This window comes from Antechinus flavipes, chromosome 2 (genome assembly GCF_016432865.1).
Source record: "Antechinus flavipes isolate AdamAnt ecotype Samford, QLD, Australia chromosome 2, AdamAnt_v2, whole genome shotgun sequence".
Lineage (NCBI taxonomy): Eukaryota > Metazoa > Chordata > Mammalia > Dasyuromorphia > Dasyuridae > Antechinus > Antechinus flavipes.
In genome coordinates, this window is record NC_067399.1 from 564,959,877 (window position 1) to 564,979,307 (window position 19,431).

General features: G+C 34.1%; 1 protein-coding gene across 1 annotated transcript in view; it reads left to right on the forward strand.

The window, feature by feature from the left end:
- AGBL1 (AGBL carboxypeptidase 1) overlaps positions 1 to 19,431 on the forward strand; it is a 1,144,955-nt gene that overhangs the window by 384,980 nt on the left and 740,544 nt on the right. The window contains exon 18 of the mRNA XM_051981064.1: positions 13,271 to 13,451. Coding sequence (XP_051837024.1) covers positions 13,271 to 13,451 — 181 coding nt within the window. The remainder of the gene's footprint in view (positions 1 to 13,270; positions 13,452 to 19,431) is intronic.

The window sequence follows — 19,431 nt, forward strand, 5'->3', positions numbered from 1 at the left end:
ACTCATTATCCTGTTTACTTACCTCTTGATATTCTCCATCTGATCAAAATCCTCCCTCAGATGTGGTAGCAGAAATGAACACAGTGCTCCAATGCAGAATACAGTTAAATTAGTATATCCCTACTGCCATTCCCCTGCCCCTCAACCTAGACAGCATTTCTTCAGTGCGGTATAGAGACACATTAGTTCCTTTGCCTACTCTGTTATCTTGTTTACTCATCTTGAACTGGATGCCTAGCACACATCTTAAACTCAATATGTTCAAAACAGAATACAATTTCTTTTTTCCTAAACTATTTTCACCCTATATTGTACTTATAATTGTAGAGGGCAGTATCATTCTCTTAGTCACTCAGGCTGGCAATTTAGGAGTCATCCTAGACTCCTTATTATGGACTCTTTTATCACTCCTCTATCCCTTTCTCACAATCTCCCCGCTTTTTCCAATGTGTTGCCATGGCCTGCCCTATTCATTTTTGAAACATCTTGTGAATACATCCTTTTCTCTCTTCTGACACTGATACCACACTAAGTGCAGAGCCTGCTTCAAGTCTCTCCCCATTCCATCTAATCTCTATTCCCCTACTAAAGTGATTTTCCTAAATATTGATATGATCAGTTAACTCCCTACTTTCCATAACATAATTAGTAAACTAAAGTGATTTCCTGTTATTTTCAGGAAAAAATATAAAATGCTCTTTTTGATATTCAAAGGCTTCACAAACTAGATCCTCCTATCTTTCCAATGTTCTTACTTAAAACCTTATTTCCTAACTTGAAGTATTTCATCCAAAGACATTGCCTCTTAGCTGTTCCATAAAGAGGTACTCTATACTTTGGTTCCTAGCACTCTCCTTAACTTATCCTCAAGCTTGAATATTCTAACTCAGCCACCCTGATTTCTGACTTCTCCAGATTCCTTTAAGTCCCCAAAAATCCAATTTCTCTTGCATATAGTTTGCAAATATAGTATATTTGTTTGCATGTTGTTTCCTCCATTAGACTGTAAGCTCCTTGAGAAAAATTATCTTTTGCTTTTTTTGTATCTGAAGTACTTTTCACAGTATCTGACACATAATAAGTGCTTAATAAATGTTTATTGTTTCATTGATCACAGTGGAATTGTTGTTTAAGTAGTATCACCTTAGCTATAGTTGTAAGTCAGGTCCTTCCTTTCTGTTTTAATTTCCTCAGATATAACTTTATATATGCTATTTGAAACTAGCTATGGCATATAGTGGAAGATACACTCCTAAAACTGATTTATACCCAACTACTTTCTGGTTTTCCCAGAAGTTCCTGTCAAATATGAAATTATTCCTCTAGTAATTGGATGAAGCCATTTCAGCTCTTTTTTGATGATCACTTTCTTTTTTTGATGCTTATTAACTATGAATTAACCATTGGACATTTAGCAAGTGCTTACCACGTGAAAAACACTGCTATTGCCCTAGAGATAGAAAAAGGAAAAAAAAAAAGTCTTTTTTCTTAAGAAGTTTACATTCTACAAGGGTGAGTGAATCATGCTTATATTGAAATATGCAATACATATGATAAATAAATAAAATGTAGTTAGTGAGGGAGAGAATTAACTGTTTGGGCAACCAAGGAAGAATTCATTAAGAACATTGAGTTTTGAAGAACATACATCCCAGAAGTTTGCTAAGAATTAAAGTCATAATTATTGGCCAATATGTTGGAGCCTCTACCATTCTTCCTTTTGTGAAAATTAGGAAACACTAGCCCATTTCAAGCCATCCAGTTTCTTTTATTTTCTAGGGTCATTCAAAGACCACATATTATAATAAGTAATGTTATTAACAACAGATTTTGTAAATCCTTAAGATAGTATTTTGAACTAAGCAAGGACCTATAGAAGCTCTTTTGCCATGTCCTCACCTATCTGTTAATTCTTTTTGTTCTATCTCTCTTATTCCAAAGACCATTTTTAGCAAAAATTAAATAAAATAAACAAAATAAGATTTGAATAGTTCTTTTTTCATACCATCATCTGTTATCCTTATCCACCCACTCTAAGCAGCAATCTTATTCATTTTTGGATCCTTTTCTCTTCTCCAAAGTAGTTTAAAACACTTTTTGTTGTCCTTAGCATTCATAGCTAACTTCAGCTCATTCTAACCTTTAACACTTCTATGTGTTCTTCCTGCAATCTTCTTTATGTTTTCTTTTCCTAGCCAGGTAATCTATTATGAGACTGTAGTCCCACAATAATAAAATTTATATTTCTTTTTCTATTGCTCTTCATTCAAATGGTCTCCACAATTCTTCCTCACTGAAAATCCTCAATTTTCTTACAAAGTTGTGTTACTTAATCCAATTTGATACAGTGAACATATGATTAGCATTTATACATAGAGTCTTGTTTGTCATGAGGCGGGCCAAATTATTCTAACTTTAGGCCTTGGTTACATCTATTGCTTTCTTGTTCTTGTTCAGCTCTAGGTAGAACTCTCCATAGCCCCTTTAAGTTTAATTAGTGACAGTATAGTATGGTAGAAAGAGAATTAGATTTAGAAGCAGGTGATCATGGTTGTATTTCTGGCTACTTTGTTTATTATCTTGGTGATTATGGGCAAGTCATTTAATTTTCACATCTCAATTTCTTTAAAATGGGGATGATTATATTTTCAATAGCTCACAATGGTTAGGAAAGTGGTAATTATGTGGAATTATGACAAGTCTTGGAAGTCAGGAGAAAATTTGAATTTCAGTTCTGAAATCTGTTACAGTGACTATGAGATCTTGGACAAGTCAAATATTTCCTCTGACCCTATTTCCACAAATGTATGTAAAGGTGCTTCAATGCATGCAAAAACACTCATGAGTTTGATGAGTTGATGCTAGCTCTCTGTGACAAGGAAGCTGAGGGGATGGCTTCTTGGAGAATCACGGTGATGGGCAGAGGAAAAAATGTGAAGAAATTTGGGATGTGTGTGTGTGTGTGTGTGTGTGTGTGTGTGTGTGTGTGTGTGTATACAGACATTTTATAACTAACTCTGGTTGGCTAACAATGTGGTAAAGGAGAGACTCTGATTAGCTTTAAAGGCATTAAAAATGTCTCAATTTCAGCTTCTTCCTATTTTATCTCATTTGCTTCTTTTGATCCTGGAATCTAGTGAAGGGAATGGGATTTCTGAACTTCAGAATTTTGAAATTTTAATGGAGCTAGCCATAGGACTATGGGAGTCAGAATCCAGGTGAGAGATCATAACAAGAATGGGAGAATCTAATCTTGGGAAGATGGACCACAGTGCAGTGAAAGCTAAGGCAAGGATTCATGCAATACCAAATAAAAACATCAACTTGGTAATACCAGTGTTCTGTGGGAAATGGCCTATGTTATGAGTTTTACCTCTTCTATTGACTGAATCCATCATTGAAGTGGTGGAAAGTGAAAATACCTTGGAGGATCTGGGGGAAATGTTTCTTGGATATCTTTGAAATCAATATCTTTTGGTAAAATCCAATAGATATTAAATGGTTAAATGAAACAAGAGGGCTGATCACAGGCATCTCCATTTGGAAGAAACATAACTTGGAGGTGCTTAAATCAATGACCGTAGAGAAGAACACTATTCCAACCCTTCAAAATAATCCTATGGAACCCCAGAGAATGATGAAGCGAGCTTAGTTCTGAGACAGAAGACCAGAGCAAAAATTATTTGTGGTATCTACTATTCAAGATTGCACTGAAAAAAAATACTGATCAATGTCAAAGTGTTAGAGACATGTGAATTATTGCAATTACATAAATGTGAATTGATGGTATTACCTACTATAGTTACTTATTTCCCTAGATTCCTCTGCAACAACATTTGGACAAGTTTTTCTTTTCCTATACTTTCTTCCTTAATCTGGGTTAAATATTAATATCAACAGTCATTATTCTATGACTTCTCCCTACTCAATCACTTTACTCCTCTGTTTCCTCAAGTCCATGCTTAAAATAATCCCTTTCAACCATTACTCCCCATTTGTCCCTTGTAGTTTTCTTCCCTGTTGCTTTCTTTCTTTCTTTTTCCTAACCCTTCCTTTGTTGCTCTCTATTACTGTTGCCACTACTCAAATATATTAAACTGTTTCCTAATATTTTTTCTTGTTTCCTATCAATGAAATACTAATGCACCATACATTATGCAGTCCTAAAGCCTAAACCATTTAAATAAAATTAAAATAACTTTTGGTCTGCAGAAGAAAGGAGCATTCATATGGTTTGGAGAACAGTGCATTTCATAATACCATCTCTTAATTTTTAATTAAAATTTCCCTAGATTGTTTCTCAACTCATTTGAAGAATTTCTTCAATTTTCTGTGCCTGGATTCTTATTTTCTTATTAAAGGTTTACTACCATTGATACCAAAATTAAAGAACTAAGTTGTAGTCTACTTTGTAGATATTTTTAATCTCTGGGGTAGATTTAGTTAATTTTGGCTGTTATCTTATTACCTCCAGCAGAGAGAGACATTATTAAAGCTGTAGTCGTCAATTACAAAAAAAGAGCACAATTTATTTGTGTTGTGTGCTATTTACACTTGGTGTCCATTATGGGTTCTCAGGAGCCCCATTTGCCACTATGACTGTACAGTCCCATAAGTTTAACTCAGCATTGTGACTGCAAAACTGTCTTAAATCACAAGAAGGGGAGAGAAGAAAATCATCTGAAATGAAAAAAATGCAGCTTGTCTCTGTGACAAACCATCATTCTTTGCCGTTCACTGTTTTAGAACGCTCAAAACTCTACACATCATTTTGCAGTGTATTTGCTGTGCAACAAAATATAAATCTGACCCTCTGAAGAAGAAAAAAGAATGCTGTTGATGTCTTTGCAATGGCTTGAGTTTGGCTTATTGACTAATATACTACATCGTGCTAGGCATACCAGGCAATAGCAACTGTGCTGCTTCAGACAATGAGAGTATTCATTCTGGGTCTAAAATTTATAAGAGCTTATGTTATTTTTTATTTCTTCTTCCTGGGAACATTGTTGTTCAATATGCTGCAAATGAACAAAGTTCAAACACCACAATGAAATTGATATGAAATTATGGAACTGAAAATAGGCTACTGATTAGGTTCAGATTCATCAAGCTGCTTTCTTTCTCAACAGGCTTTTTATTGGAGTTCCAATACAGCTTTCTTTAGAAAGAGTGAAATATGGCTGGGAGCAGGCAATATAGTGAGAACCGCCTACCTCTAGTTAAATTCAACTCTGCTCAGCTAGTTAACTATAGATGTGTTTCTCCCACATAAAGAGCATTGAAACGGCAGCAAACTCTAATCTGAAAAACTCACTTATGGAATAGGAAGATTTTTGTTTTTTTTTCCCCTTGATTTTATCAAACTTGCTGAATTTTTCCAGAGCCTGTTACATGGGTATGATGCCAGAAATTAAAAAAAAAAGTATGGGGGGAACCTAACAATTCATCTCCTTATCCTTTTCATTCCCAAAGGAGATGAACCAATTTTCTTTGTTTTAGTTTTTACTGTTGGGGAAGTGAAGATAGAAAGAATAGAAAGAACTGCATGATTTTGTCTAGCACAGAGTTAACTGGGGATAAGAACCCCTATAAAATCTGCTTTTAAGTGTGATAGTTAATACAAAAGAAAAGAGGGATGAAATTTTGTTTTAAATTTAGAACACAAATAATCTACAGAGTCACATTTCATTCACATTTCTAGCAAACTTGAGTGATAAAGTTGATTATTATCTCAAATTTGCAAATGAGGCAACTGAATACAGGAAACTGCTGTGAGTGATACAACAGTCCCTAAACACATCATCATCAATCCAGAAGCATAATTTAGGTCTTCCTGACTTTCAGATTGATCTTTGATCCATAAACCTAAAGATAAGCCTATGTATGAATGTAATTGCTTTTATCTGCAGATGTAGTTAAAATTGTGAATAAATTATTGCTATTATTATTTTATTTTATCAGGAATACCGAGTTTATGACTAATACCATGGTATTTCACAAGTAGGAAGGGGCCTTAAAGAATACGTAGTCCAATTTTATCATTTTGTAGGAAGAAAGTTGAGAACCAAAGAAATTAAGGTCATATAACTTGTTTCAGAATCAAATCTCAAATCAACTTCAGGCTGACTGACTTTCATTCTCGAATTCTTTGCACTACAGCATGCTTCTACTTTATTTGTGTCATTAAGTATTTGTCCTATAACAACTAGAAACTATTTGAATGGGTGGATGATTCAATATAATTCAAACTCAATTAATGTTTACCTGATTGATCTCTAGCCAGCCTGTCCCAAGCCATCACATCAGTTCATGCTTCACATATAGCTATTTATCCCAAATATCTTGTCATCTGTCTTGCTGTACTATATCCAAATATGAATTAGCACTTCTGTAACAGATGCCAGAATAAATACTCCAAGTATGTGTACTTATACGCTTATAGGAACTAAAGGAAATAATCTTAGGAAAAGGTAATCTTTCATTAACACTTCAGACTGAGTTATTTTGATTAATTAATTATTGAGTACAAACTCAACATATTGTAACTATCTAATTAGTGTCAACCCCAGACCTTCCTGTAGATCATTCTTCACATCTCGCTGCCTTTCTCAGCATTCTTACAGTTTTATACTATTGCTTCATGTGCTTTTTTCTCCTCCTCCTCTTCCTTCTCCTCCTTCTCTTCTTCTTTCTTCTCTTCTCCCTCCTCCTTTCTGCTGCTACTGTGCTCTATTAGCATAATGCTTGGCACATATTAAGCACTCAATAAATTCCCCCCCCCCCCCTTTTGTTCACTTATTCATCACCAAAACATTTTAATTAGTTTCCTAAGTAAAGATAGTTTTGGCATCTTTACATAGAATAGAAGACATTGACCCTATAGTCATATAGCTTATATCTTAAGGCAGAGAAGCCATATGGTACAAGTTCATATTTATTCATATTTTGAGAGATATTACTCATAACTCATTGTACTCTAATTCACACTGTGCATAGCCACCAAAATGAATTTTCTAAATTCAAGTTCTGACCATGGTGCAAATCTTTCTCAATCGGATATAGTAACTCCATATTATCTCTCAAATCACATAGGAAATTCTCTTTTTGGAACTTAAAGTTCTTCATACTCTAGCTCTCTTCTCTCCCTCTGACAATATTGCATATTTCTCTCCTTTATTCACTTTATGGTTCAGCTATATTTACTCTTTTTCTCTCCATGAAACACACAATTTGTCTTTAAAGCTTTGCAATGATTGCCACCAAGAAAAATAATACCTTCCTTCCTTTCCTTCACTTCTTAGAATTCCTGATTCCCTTTACAATTTAAATCATATTTCATTCTGTATGAGAGCCTAAGACAGTTTCTTTCCCAACTTCATCCAAGATTATCTGCTTTGTATATGTATGGTACATACCTATATGTGGACATGATGATTACCTCACTAGCATATAAACTCCTTGAGATTAAGTACTGTTTCACTCTTGTTTTATATTCTAAGCTTTTAACATAGTTGAGCACATAGTAGGTGCTTAAATAGATCTAATTAAATACTAGCAAAAAGGCTCTTGCTTTTTTTTTTTTTTTCCTCACCAAGGGCTGCTGTTTGTGTTTGGAAGTTGAGTAGATACTTCACCTGCCTTTTTAGGACAGTGGAATATCAAGAACTCTATTCCATGAACATACCAGTATAATATTTATTCCTATTCTATACCTAGAATGAAGATGCTGATGATTATTATAATTGTACTGGAAATTATGGCAACTATGCAATATACCATGCACACAAAAATTAGCTTTTAAAATCCTTTTAACCTCATTTCTTTTCATTTTTTTTCTTTTTTGCATATTAGTTTCCTTTATGTGCTCTATGTGGAATCTACTGACACTAGCCTTGTTGGTTCCTTCAAACAAGAAACTCCATATCTAAATTTCATGCATTTTTCTTTGCTATCACACATGCCTGGAATTCTCTCCCTTTTCATTTCTTCCTCCTGACTTTCCTTATTTCCTTTAAATCCCGGGGGAAAAAAAAATCCTCCTTTCTAAAAGAAGCATTTTCTAATTTTCTTTTCTGTTACTGTTTTCTCTCTATTAATGATCACCAATTTATCCTATCTATACCTTGCTTGGACACATTTGTTGTCCCCATTAGACTGTGAACTCCTTGAGAGCAGGAAATATTTATAATTTTTAAAATCCCTAGTGCTTAACATATACCAGGTGCTTGTTTATTGGCTTGGCTTCTCAAAAAGTCAGCAAAAAGTGCCCTGGTTGTTAGAATATGGAATAGGTGCTCACTGTCATAAAGTAATAGATGACAAATTTCTATACTACAAATAAAGACCTTAAAAAATTCTTGAGAAAGAGGGAAAAGGGCTAGAATTATACCATTATTACATAGAAACTATTATCTAATAGCTTTGTTATAATAATCATTCTGGGGAAATTGTGAATATTTTAAATATATATTATCATAGCTAGTTCTCCTAATTGCCAATCTATATGGGATGAAGAATTTTCAAAATGCAAAGATTTAGGAGAAGAAATAAAAATTATGAGGGAACATAATGTTATGTATAACAACTCTGTGCTCCTATCCCAAATGTGCTTTCAATGAGCCTATGAGAGATGTGCTTAAATCTGAAGACTTTTATTCATTTTTAAAGAGCCATTTTTAAATCTACCTGGGCAATAATCTGTAAAATATTAAATGCAAATAGCTAACATTTTGTACTATTATTTGTAAAACACTTACTAAATAGCAGACATTATCCTAAGCATTCTGCAATTATTATCTTAATCCATTCTTACAACAAACTTGGGAGTTAGGGTCTATAGAGGGTCCCAGTCAGTGGGGAAACTCTGGGTGAGATATAAGACCCTTCAACCCAGAGGGAACCTGCTGACAATGTCTGGTTCGGCTCCCCATCTCCCCTAAGGGCTCTCAGTCTTCCAGAGAAGTCAGGGGCCGGTGACAACCTGTGTTGAGATTGAAGCAGAGTGATACTGGGTGGCAAACTATGTACAATAGCAAGCTGTTTGTATAGTCCCACATGCACAGTGTTGCTTTTGTTACATTATATAAAAAGGAAAGTCCTTGAAATAAACAGACTCCATTTTCCCACCATCCTCAAGAGTCCTGCTTCATCATTTCTCCACTAGGAAGGTATATTTTAATGTCCCCAGTGTAGGAGCTCTAGAAAGCAATGTTATATTTTGTCAATTTGGGAGCTCTAGAAAGCAAGACACAACATTTGGTGCCCAACATGAGGCTCTAGGTGAAGTCCTGTATAAATCAGCTCAACTGAAGCAATTGGCCAGTTCAGTGGAGAAGTACCCATGACCCAGAAGGCTAAGTATAGAAATGGGCAAGTGGGAAAATTGGTAAGGGCTAATTTAGTCACTTTTGTTTTTCAACCTAAATGAGGCAAATACCAAGAAAAGAGCCTCCCTCCAGAGGGAAGTATGAGTCAGGCTTAGTTAGGTTAGCAGAGAAGTAAGGTTTGTTGGTAACTCAGAAGCAGATCACTGGGTTCTCAGATGCTCTGGAGTGTACATCTCTGTGGCTTTGTAAGGAGAATCTGGAGCCAGAGATTTGGAAATTAGTGCGAGAACAACTAACTGAATACAATGGATTAAGGAATCCCACAAGTTTTAAAAAGAGGAAAGATTTTAACTTGGACAGCCAGATAAGGAAGAATGGGGAGAAAAGCAAGCAGATAGTTGGCGCCCAAACCCCTGGGAAATATAGCACCTGAGACAGACCTAAGGAAGTTTTTTTTTTTTTTTTTTTTTTCTTAGCATTTTATTGATTTATTTTGCTTTTTACTTCTCTAGGACATCTGCAGGGCACTGCCATTTGGGAGAAAAGAGAATTAAGTATCTTAAGTACTATTGCCTTTGGGGCAGAAAGGGAATTAAGTACCTTTAAGTACTTTGCTGAGGAGCTTGCTTTTCACCTTCAAAGCTCATTTTCAATTCAGCCTATACCTGAGCATGGCTATCCTCCCTCAACTCCGCCTTCATGGGCAAGAGGAGTAGTGGGAGGGGCAGTGACACCATCAGTACCACCAGTTGAATTTGATGCTGCTCCTTTGGGATGGAGGTTTGGGAATGGAGCAGGGGATTTTGCTCCTAAATTTTTTAGTGTTTAAAAAAAAAAAAAAAAGGTTCCCCATCAATCTATGGGGAAGAAACATTTTATAACAATTAGAAAACAATTAAGTACTTCCTTTTTAGGCAAGGCTGCTGTAGAAGGTCTGTCAGCACTCTCACCTGTTCCCATTCAATGGAAATTAATACACTGGTGTGGGTGGAACAATGTTTCTTAATCAGTGAAAAAATTCAGGCCTACTGAAATGCAATTTGGTGATATTTATCCAGATTTTGACTCCCAACAACAGAATTTAGGGTCAAGACACTCCAAAAATAAAAGAGAGGGAGAGCCACTGATAATCCTAGAGAAAGTCTAAATTTAACATTATGTATTGTTTTATTTTTTATTTTTTATTTTTGATAGAGATGCACTGGCTCTAGCAAACAGGTTTTATAACCCATCTGAAGGGCAGTGTCCAGTGCGAGCAGCTCCACTATCTTTAGATAATCGCCATGTGATGTGAAGAGATCAAGAAAGTGGTGAATAGAAGGGACCAGATAGGCTAACTGCTTGGGGGCGAGGGTTTGCTTGTATCTCAGTAGATGGAAAAAGAACCCGATGGGTGCCAATGAGCTGTGTCTGCCTTGTCCATCAGAGAGAGATGGCAAAGGGAAAGATCTAGGAGGCATAGGGTGGTTTCCTCGCTGACTGTGCCCACTACTGAAGGAGCCTGGCAGTTAACCCTTTGTGTACTCATGAACATCAGAAATGATTCTCAATAAGACTGATGCAGGACTTTAAAACCAGCAGGAATCATTGGATTCCCTGGCACATGAAATAATAGATAATAGATTGCTTTTGGACTTTTTCTTGGCTGTTGAAGGAGGTGTATATATGGTTGTGAATTGATAATTATTTTTACACCTTCCTTCTGGGACTCATGGAAATCTTTATTGTATTTTGTTTATTCATATTGTTATGTTACTACTTGCTTATATGATATTACGACTTGCCTCTGTGATTCCTCCCATGGTAACATGATTTAACCACTGGTATATACCTGCTTCAATTAAAACAAAAGAAAGGGCGAGATATAGAGGGTAACAGTCAGTGGGGGAACTCTGAGTGAGGTATAGGATCCTTCAGCCCAGAGGGAACCTGCTGACAATGTCTGGTTTGGCTCCCCATCTCTCAGCCTTCCTGAGAATCAGGAGACAGTGACAACCTGTGTTGAGATTGAAGCAGAGTGACACCAGGTGGAAGAGTGATACCACGGGGCAAACTTCATACAATAGCAAGTTGTTTATGTGGTCCCATGTGCACAGTGTTGGTTTTGTTACATTATATAAAAAGGAAAGTCCTTGAAATAAACAGACTCCATTTTTCTACCATCCTCAGTAGTCCTGCCTCATCACTTCTCCATTAGGAAGGTATATCTTAATCAACTCAGTGTGAGGGCTCTAGAAAGCACTGACAGGTTTTGTCACCCCAACTTGGGGGCTTTAGAAAGCAAGACACAATAAGGTTCTATTATTTATGTGTGTATATGTGTTGTGCATGTATATACATACACAGATATACACATATATCTCTATCTCTATCTCCCTACTATCTGTCTATATATATATGTGTGTGTGTGTGTATGTGTGTGTGTGTGTGTGTTTTCCCCATTTTACAGATGAGAAAACAGAGACAAACAGATGAAATGACTTGCCCAGAGTCGCACAAATAGTGGCTGGGTTTGGAGTTCAACTCAGATCTTCTAGGTCCAGTGCTCTATCTCCTGCATCACCTGGTTGCCCAAAATGTAGGACAGTATAGGATAAAAGTAGGCTAGTGACCCATGCTAATACTATTTTTAACTGAATTCCTCTGGGGGAAAAAGAGAATGAAAATAAAGACAATTAAAATAGTAATTCATGTTTATAGGTATGTAGGTGGCGTGGTGGGTAATTGGAATTAAGAAATCTTGAGTTGGAATCCTGTTCAGATATTTTCTAAATATGTGATAAATCAGTTGGATAAATCAGTAAATTTCACCCAATTTTTGGTTTTCTCTTCTGTAAGATGATAACAATACCTCTTGCCTTTTAAGTTTGTTGAGAAGCTCAAAATATGATAACATATATAAAATGATCTGTAAACCTAAAGTACTATATATAGCTTAGCTAGTATTATTATGATTATTAACAATAATACTAATAAAGTAACTTTTAAAGTTGACAAAGTGCTGTTGCATACATCATTTCATGCTAAGTACTTCATACTATGTAAAAATTAATTTTTCCTGTCCTATTATTATGGATTGGGTATAAAGACAGATTCTAGCTCCCTGCTTTCATATATAGGCAATTTTTATACTAGATATTGGCCTGGATGCTATTTTCTACCTTATTCCAAGTTTTTATGGACTATGGAACTAGATATGGTTAAGAAATATATATGTTAAAGTATATACATGAAAATATATACTTATATATACACACATGTAGTATAATAGAAAGCACATTAGAGAATCTAGAGACTTGGTTAGAAGAAGTCTAATGTCTGTGAAGAATTACTTAGAAGAGGGCAGGCAAATTTCAATCCACGATCTACCCTGGAAAGATATCTGGCTCTGGAGTCAGAGGGTTTCAGTGCAAATGCCATTTTTGATAATTAATACCTAGGTGACAGATTCTTTGCTTTACCTTTTTTTGTCTTATTTTCCTATGTATAAAGTGAGGGGATGTACTAGATGAGACCTGAGGTCCATTCTTGCTTTATGCCTATTATTCTATGACCTATAAAATCCTGGTTTTCTTTTTTCTTTCTTTCTTTCTTTCTTTCTTTCTTTCTTTCTTTCTTTCTTTCTTTCTTTCTTTCTTTCTTTCTTTCTTTCTTTCTTTCTTAATCCTTATACTATCTGCCTTTCCTGTTGTAAAGAAAGTAATTTCCTGTCTTTCAAGTGTTCTGTGAATATGGGCTAGTATTATTCAGATCAGATTTGATTTTTAGGAATTGTCTGTTGGTACGTGTCTCTAAGTCACAGTTGCAATACTGGGGTCGTAGAAACCAAGCAAGTTAGATTATTCATCCGTCCATCCATCTGTACATCTTTGTCTGTTTGTTAGTCTGTCTATCCATCTATCCATCTGTTCATTTACTCATACATTTATTTGTTTTATTTTCAGGACAGCGTCCCTATCATGTGATTGTCGCTCGCGTTCACCCAGGAGAGAGCAATTCTAGCTGGGTAATGAAGGGGACGTTAGAGTTCCTTATAAGTAGAGACCCCATTGCTGAGCTCCTGAGGGAAAACTTCATTTTCAAGATTATCCCGATGCTGAACCCAGATGGCGTCATCAATGGCAAGTAAGTCAGCCACTTCTCCCTGTGTAATTTTTATGTCACCATGGTAACATCTCATTGGATCCATCTTTCAGAATGGTTATGACTGACCTTACACACTCATGGCTGAGAATATACTCAATTGGACCCAGGACAATATTTTTGATTTGTCTCAAATAGCATATAGGATTCAGGCAAATCTGTGCCAGGTTTATGATGTCTCAGAGAATCATAATGTATAATTTCTCTGATTTTTCATTTTATTAGATTCAACTCAATGACATCACATTTGTGCTATCTCTGTTGATGTAGTCAATCCTGCAGATTCAGTATTTTCATTTCTGAGTAGAAAAAATATTATATGATGAAGTTTAGGAGAGCTCCTCTCCTCAATCTATCCAAAAATGTCTTCTAAACACAAATGTATTTATACTTTTAGTATTCATTTTTAGTAATCATACTTTCTCTAAAGGCTCTTTTGATATAAAATCAGTATTGCCTTTCTGTCATCTGAGAGCAGTGGTGAAATGATAGAACTTACATATTAAGACAGCAGCATCAAGCTTATATTGGACAAATATCTTTTTTCATGGGCTGGCATCCTAGAGAACACAGAATCAGTTCCTGTGGCTGCTGAAGTGGGTCTTCTCAATAGAGATAGGCTTATCACAGTTACACTAACTCAGCTTTATGTAGTGAGCAGTGCCTTGGAATGACACTCATTGATTGAGTTTACTGCCTAAATACTCAAGTATTTAAAGTAGTCAGTCTGTGGGGCAGCTAAATGTCACAGTGGATAGAGCCCTGGAATCAGGAACATCCGAGTTCAAATGTGTCCTCAGACACTTAATACTTATTAACTATGTAATGCCTCACCCCCTACCCCCCTCAATAAATAAATAAATGAAAGTAGTTGGTATATATTAATAATAAATATTCCTATTCTGCTTAGGAGGAGGATAAGTCTTATTCCAGTATTCCAGATAAATTTTTTTTCTTAGTTTTTCTCTCCATTGAGTGGTCTTTGGTCAGGTGTTCAGTGTTATCTTTTCCCCATGTTCTCTTCTGTTATTGATATTCTGCATTCTAAAAACAGGGTCATGTTGTAAATCTTTTACTTTAAAGTTAGAACTGACCCTCACATATTATCATTTTCCCTGCCAAAGTATAAATGAAATTTTAGCACTACAGCGGATTAATTTAGGTCTTCAGAATGTCAGAATATCTTTCTTGAATTATGTTATGACACATTTTGACTTTTGAAATTTATCAGAATCATAAAACCATAGATTTTCAAGCTAAGAGTAATTTTAGAGATCAACTTTTTTAAACCCTCTTATTGGGTTGAATATTGGGATGAATAAATAAACTGAGAATTAGAGAGATTAAGGGTCTTGGCCAAGGTCTCACAACTAATTAATGAAAGGTTAACAGTGGATACCATTCTCCTTTTCTCACCTGAATGCTTTTTTCCTCTGTGCATGATCATCAATATCATTGTGTATATTAGAACGTGAGAGAATATATGTGAGATTTACTTTGTTTTGTGAAAGTAATTCCCTGTATTTATATTGGATCTTTTCACATAGAGTTAAAAAATTATTCAAACTTCCATTATTATGACAACAGGCTTGGGAAGGAGGGTATTAAGCATCCAAGCCTTATAGGACAAGTAGGGAAATGAGGACCCTCCCAGATGTGTGACTTTCAAAGAAATTTGACAAAGGTTACTTGTCATGACTTTATGAAGAGCCTAATGACTTTATGACTTTAAGAAGAGCCTAATCCAATATATCATCTACTAGATATTTTTATTTCATGAGTATAGGTAAGAATGAAGATGGACAGGAGAACTGAGGATAGCATATCTGGGCAATGAACAGATCTCTCCTCAAATCATACCATCTTGAGAATATTGAACACTTATAGGTCTTCAAACTGAACTGTGAAAGCAATAGATCACAAAGAGACAGAAACTAAGGTTAAACATGCCCCCAAGCAGTGAACAGAATCCAAAACTAACAAATAAACTAATTTATTAACAACTTTGTTAAAAAGATTTTGTGTGCAGATAGGTGGTGGTACCATGAACAGAGTGAGAACCTGGAGTTGGGAAGAACATCTTCCTGAATTTAAATTTGATTTCAGACTCTTACTAATTGGCATAGTGGATAGACCACCAGCCCTGGAGTCAGGAGGATCTGAGTTCAAATCCAATCTCAGACACTTAATAGCTATATGACCCTGAGCAAGTCACTTAATCGCAAATGCCTTAAAAAAAAAAAAAAAAAAAAAAAAAAAAAAAAGGTCAGATTCTTATTAACGATGTGATTCTGGGTGGGTGACAACCTACTGACCTCAATTTCCTCATTTATAAAATGAATTGGATAAGGAAATGGTAAGCCACACCAATATATCTGCCAATAAAATTTCATAAAGAGTTGAACATGACTGAAAATCAATAACAACCAAAGAGACAAAACAATATTGAAGAAAACAATCCCTTAAAATTTAGAGTTGTACAAGTGGTAAAAGAGGTAAAAAAAAATCTCACAGAATAACATAACTCTTTAAAAATTAGAATTGGCAAGATGGAAGCTAAGGACATCATGAAATATCAAAAACAATAAAATAAAGTCAAAAGACTGACAAAATAGAAGAAAATGTGAAATATCTCATAGGAAAAAATAATTGAACTGGAAAATTTATGGGGAAGAGATAATTTAAGAATTCATGGACTATCTGAAAACTATAGACAAAAAAATTTAGACACCTGCCCAGATATCTTCAAAATGGAGAGCAAAGTAGAAATATAAAAAAAAAAAATATTGATTATCACCTGAAAGGTAATCCCAATATAAAAGCTCCCAGGAAAATATAGCCCAAATCCATAATGCCCATATCAAAGATGAAAAACTATAAGCATCAAGAAAGAAAGAATTAAAGTAATAAGAATCATAGCCAGAATAGTCACATAAGATTTGGCATCTATAATTACATAGCGATAGAGGGCTTAAATTATAATATTCCAGAACCAAAGAAATTAGGATTATACTTAAGCAAAACTGATTATAATTCTTTGGAGGAAAAATTGATACTTAGTGAAATAGAAAATTTTGAGCACTCTTAAAGGACAGAAGAAAGCTAAATGAAAAAAAATTAACATTTAAACATGAGATACAGGAGAAGCAATAACTAGATAAACATGAGTGAGAAATCATAAGGGACTAAAAGAGATTAAACTGTTTACAATTTTATAAGAAAAATGATACATATAACTTCAGAACTTTATCACCAACAAAAGTCTGAGGAGTTTATTAAGATAGAAGCCTGAGGTGTTAGTCTATGATCATCTCAAAAGAATAGACATATGAGAAAGGGGGATTTACTAGGAGAGGGGAAAGGAGAGAATGAATGGGGATATTATCTCACAAATAGTATGCAGCAGAATTTATTTATACAATAGAGGAGAGAATGGAGGGGGATAGGCAACAGTTGAACCCCATTCCTATCTGAGCTTGTTCAAAGAGAGAAAGATACACATATACATAGGTTCAGAAATTCATCTTGCCCAACAGTGACATATTTGTAAAAGTGGTTAGAAGAAATGGATGGTGGTGGAGGGGAAGAGGAAGAGTAGATTAATGTAGGCAGGAGTCAAAAGTAAAATATGTTCATGAGGAGAACAGGGCAGCAAGAGAATGTTAAATATGAGAATAGGATTAAGGTAAATACAAAGTCAGAAGTCATAACTGTGAATGTGAATGGAATGAAATGCTCAAATTAAAGAGGATGACAGAAAATATTAGAAACTAGATTTTGCAATATATTTTCTATAAGAAAAACATCTGAATGAGGATATACATATGGTTAAAATAAGAGACTGATGGTAAGCTCTATTATGCTTCAGTGAAAGTTTAAAAAAAAAAAAAAGCAGGAGTTGCAATCAGGATCTCAGATTAGGGAAAATGAACCAATTAAAAGACATATACAGGCAAACTACATTTTGATAAATGGTTTAAAAATATTAAATTGATATCAAAGCCTCATTAAATGGCAAAGCATTCACGTTTTTATAGTAAAAGTTAAATGAATATAAAAAGAAATAGAAAAACTGTAATAGTGGGGAAATGTAATCAATCTCTTGTAGACCTAGATAAATTTAAATAAACAACAAAAAAATTAAAGAGATCAATAGAATTTAAGAAAAGTTAGATATGTTAGAACACTAAATAATATTAAATGGGAATAGAAAGTACTAATCTTTTTTCTTAGCTGTGCATAATACCTTCACAAAATGTCGCCATGTAGTATGACATATATACCTTACAAACAAATGCAGAAAAGCACAAGCATTATTTTTTCTGACCATAATTTAATAATATTACATTCAACTAAGGGCCTTTGAAGCATAGATTAAAATTAATTAGAAACTAAATAATCTGATCATAAAGAAAGAGTGGATCAAAGAAGAAATCATAGAAACAACCAATATTTTCTTAAAGCTAATAATAATAATAACAAAACAATACATAATAATTTCTGGGTTGTAAACCAAAGCAGTACTTAGGAAATTTTTTATATTATTAAAGGCACCAAAGAGAACATGAACAGAACAAAAAATTGGACATACACCAAAACCCCCACAAAAAACAAACATCCAACAAAAACAAACAAAAAACAACAAACAACAAAGATAAACTCTAGGAAAAATAAAACACCCCCAATTAAAGTAACAGAATAGGAATCCTGAAAAACAAAAAAAAAAATTAAAATTGTAAGTAAAAAAGAAGTAATAAATAAAGCTCAGCTGTTTAAAAATTATAAAATAGAGAAACCTTTGGTTAATCTAACTAAAGATAAAGAAAAAAGGAAACCCAAATTATAAGTGTCACAAATGAAAACAATGAAATCACAACCAAGGGAGATATAATATAAACAAATATCAGGACCATTTTTATTCCAATTATATGCCAATAAAACTAATATTATGAATTTAAAATATTTCTAAAAATATGTTTTCTGGATTAACAAGAAAGGAAATAGAACACTTAAAGAACCTCATCTAAAAAAATAAATGAAAAAGCCATGAATAAATTTGTGGATGAAGTGTATTAAAATATTTAAAGAACAATTAAATATAATGTCATATAAATTGAGAAAAAAAGGTAAGTGGAGGTTTTCCCAAATTACTTCTATTACCTAAACCAGGAATAGCCAAAATAGAGAAATAATTTTGTAGCCCAATTTCTCTAATGAATGTTGATGCAAAAAAAGAAATATTAGCCATGAAATATCAACAATATGTCACTAAGATCATACACTTATGATTAGGTTGGATACATATGAGCAATAAAGAAATGAATCAACATTAAGAAGACTATTAAGCTTATTTAATTATATCAGTAATTTAAAAAATTAAAAAGAATGTTATGATTACCTTAATAGATGCAGAAAAAAACTTTTGACAATATACAGCACTTATTCCTGTTAAAAACACTAGAATACATAGGAATAAACAGATCTTTTCTTAAAATATGAAGTAATATATATTTAAAACCAACATCTAACATTATATGTAATGGAGATTAGCTAGAAATTTTTTCAATAATATCAGAGGTCTGCATTATCACCTAGCGTTAGAAATATTTTTCAATAAGACAAGAAAAAGATATTGAAGGAATAAGCGTATGTAATGAGGAAACAAAACTATCACTTTTTGCAAATGGTATGCTTATTTAGAGAACCCTAGAGAGTAAACTAAAAACAGTTGAAACAATTAGCAATGCCAGCAAAATTGCAGGATAAATCAACATAAATCATCAGCATCTCTGTTTAAAATTACCAGCAAATCTCAGGAGGAAAAGACAGAAAAAGAAATTCCATTTAAAATAACTAGAGATAATATAAAAGATGTGGGATTCTGCCTGCCAAGACACATGTAGAAATTATATGAAAATAATTACAAAACACACTTCACATAAATAAATACCTGGAGAAATAT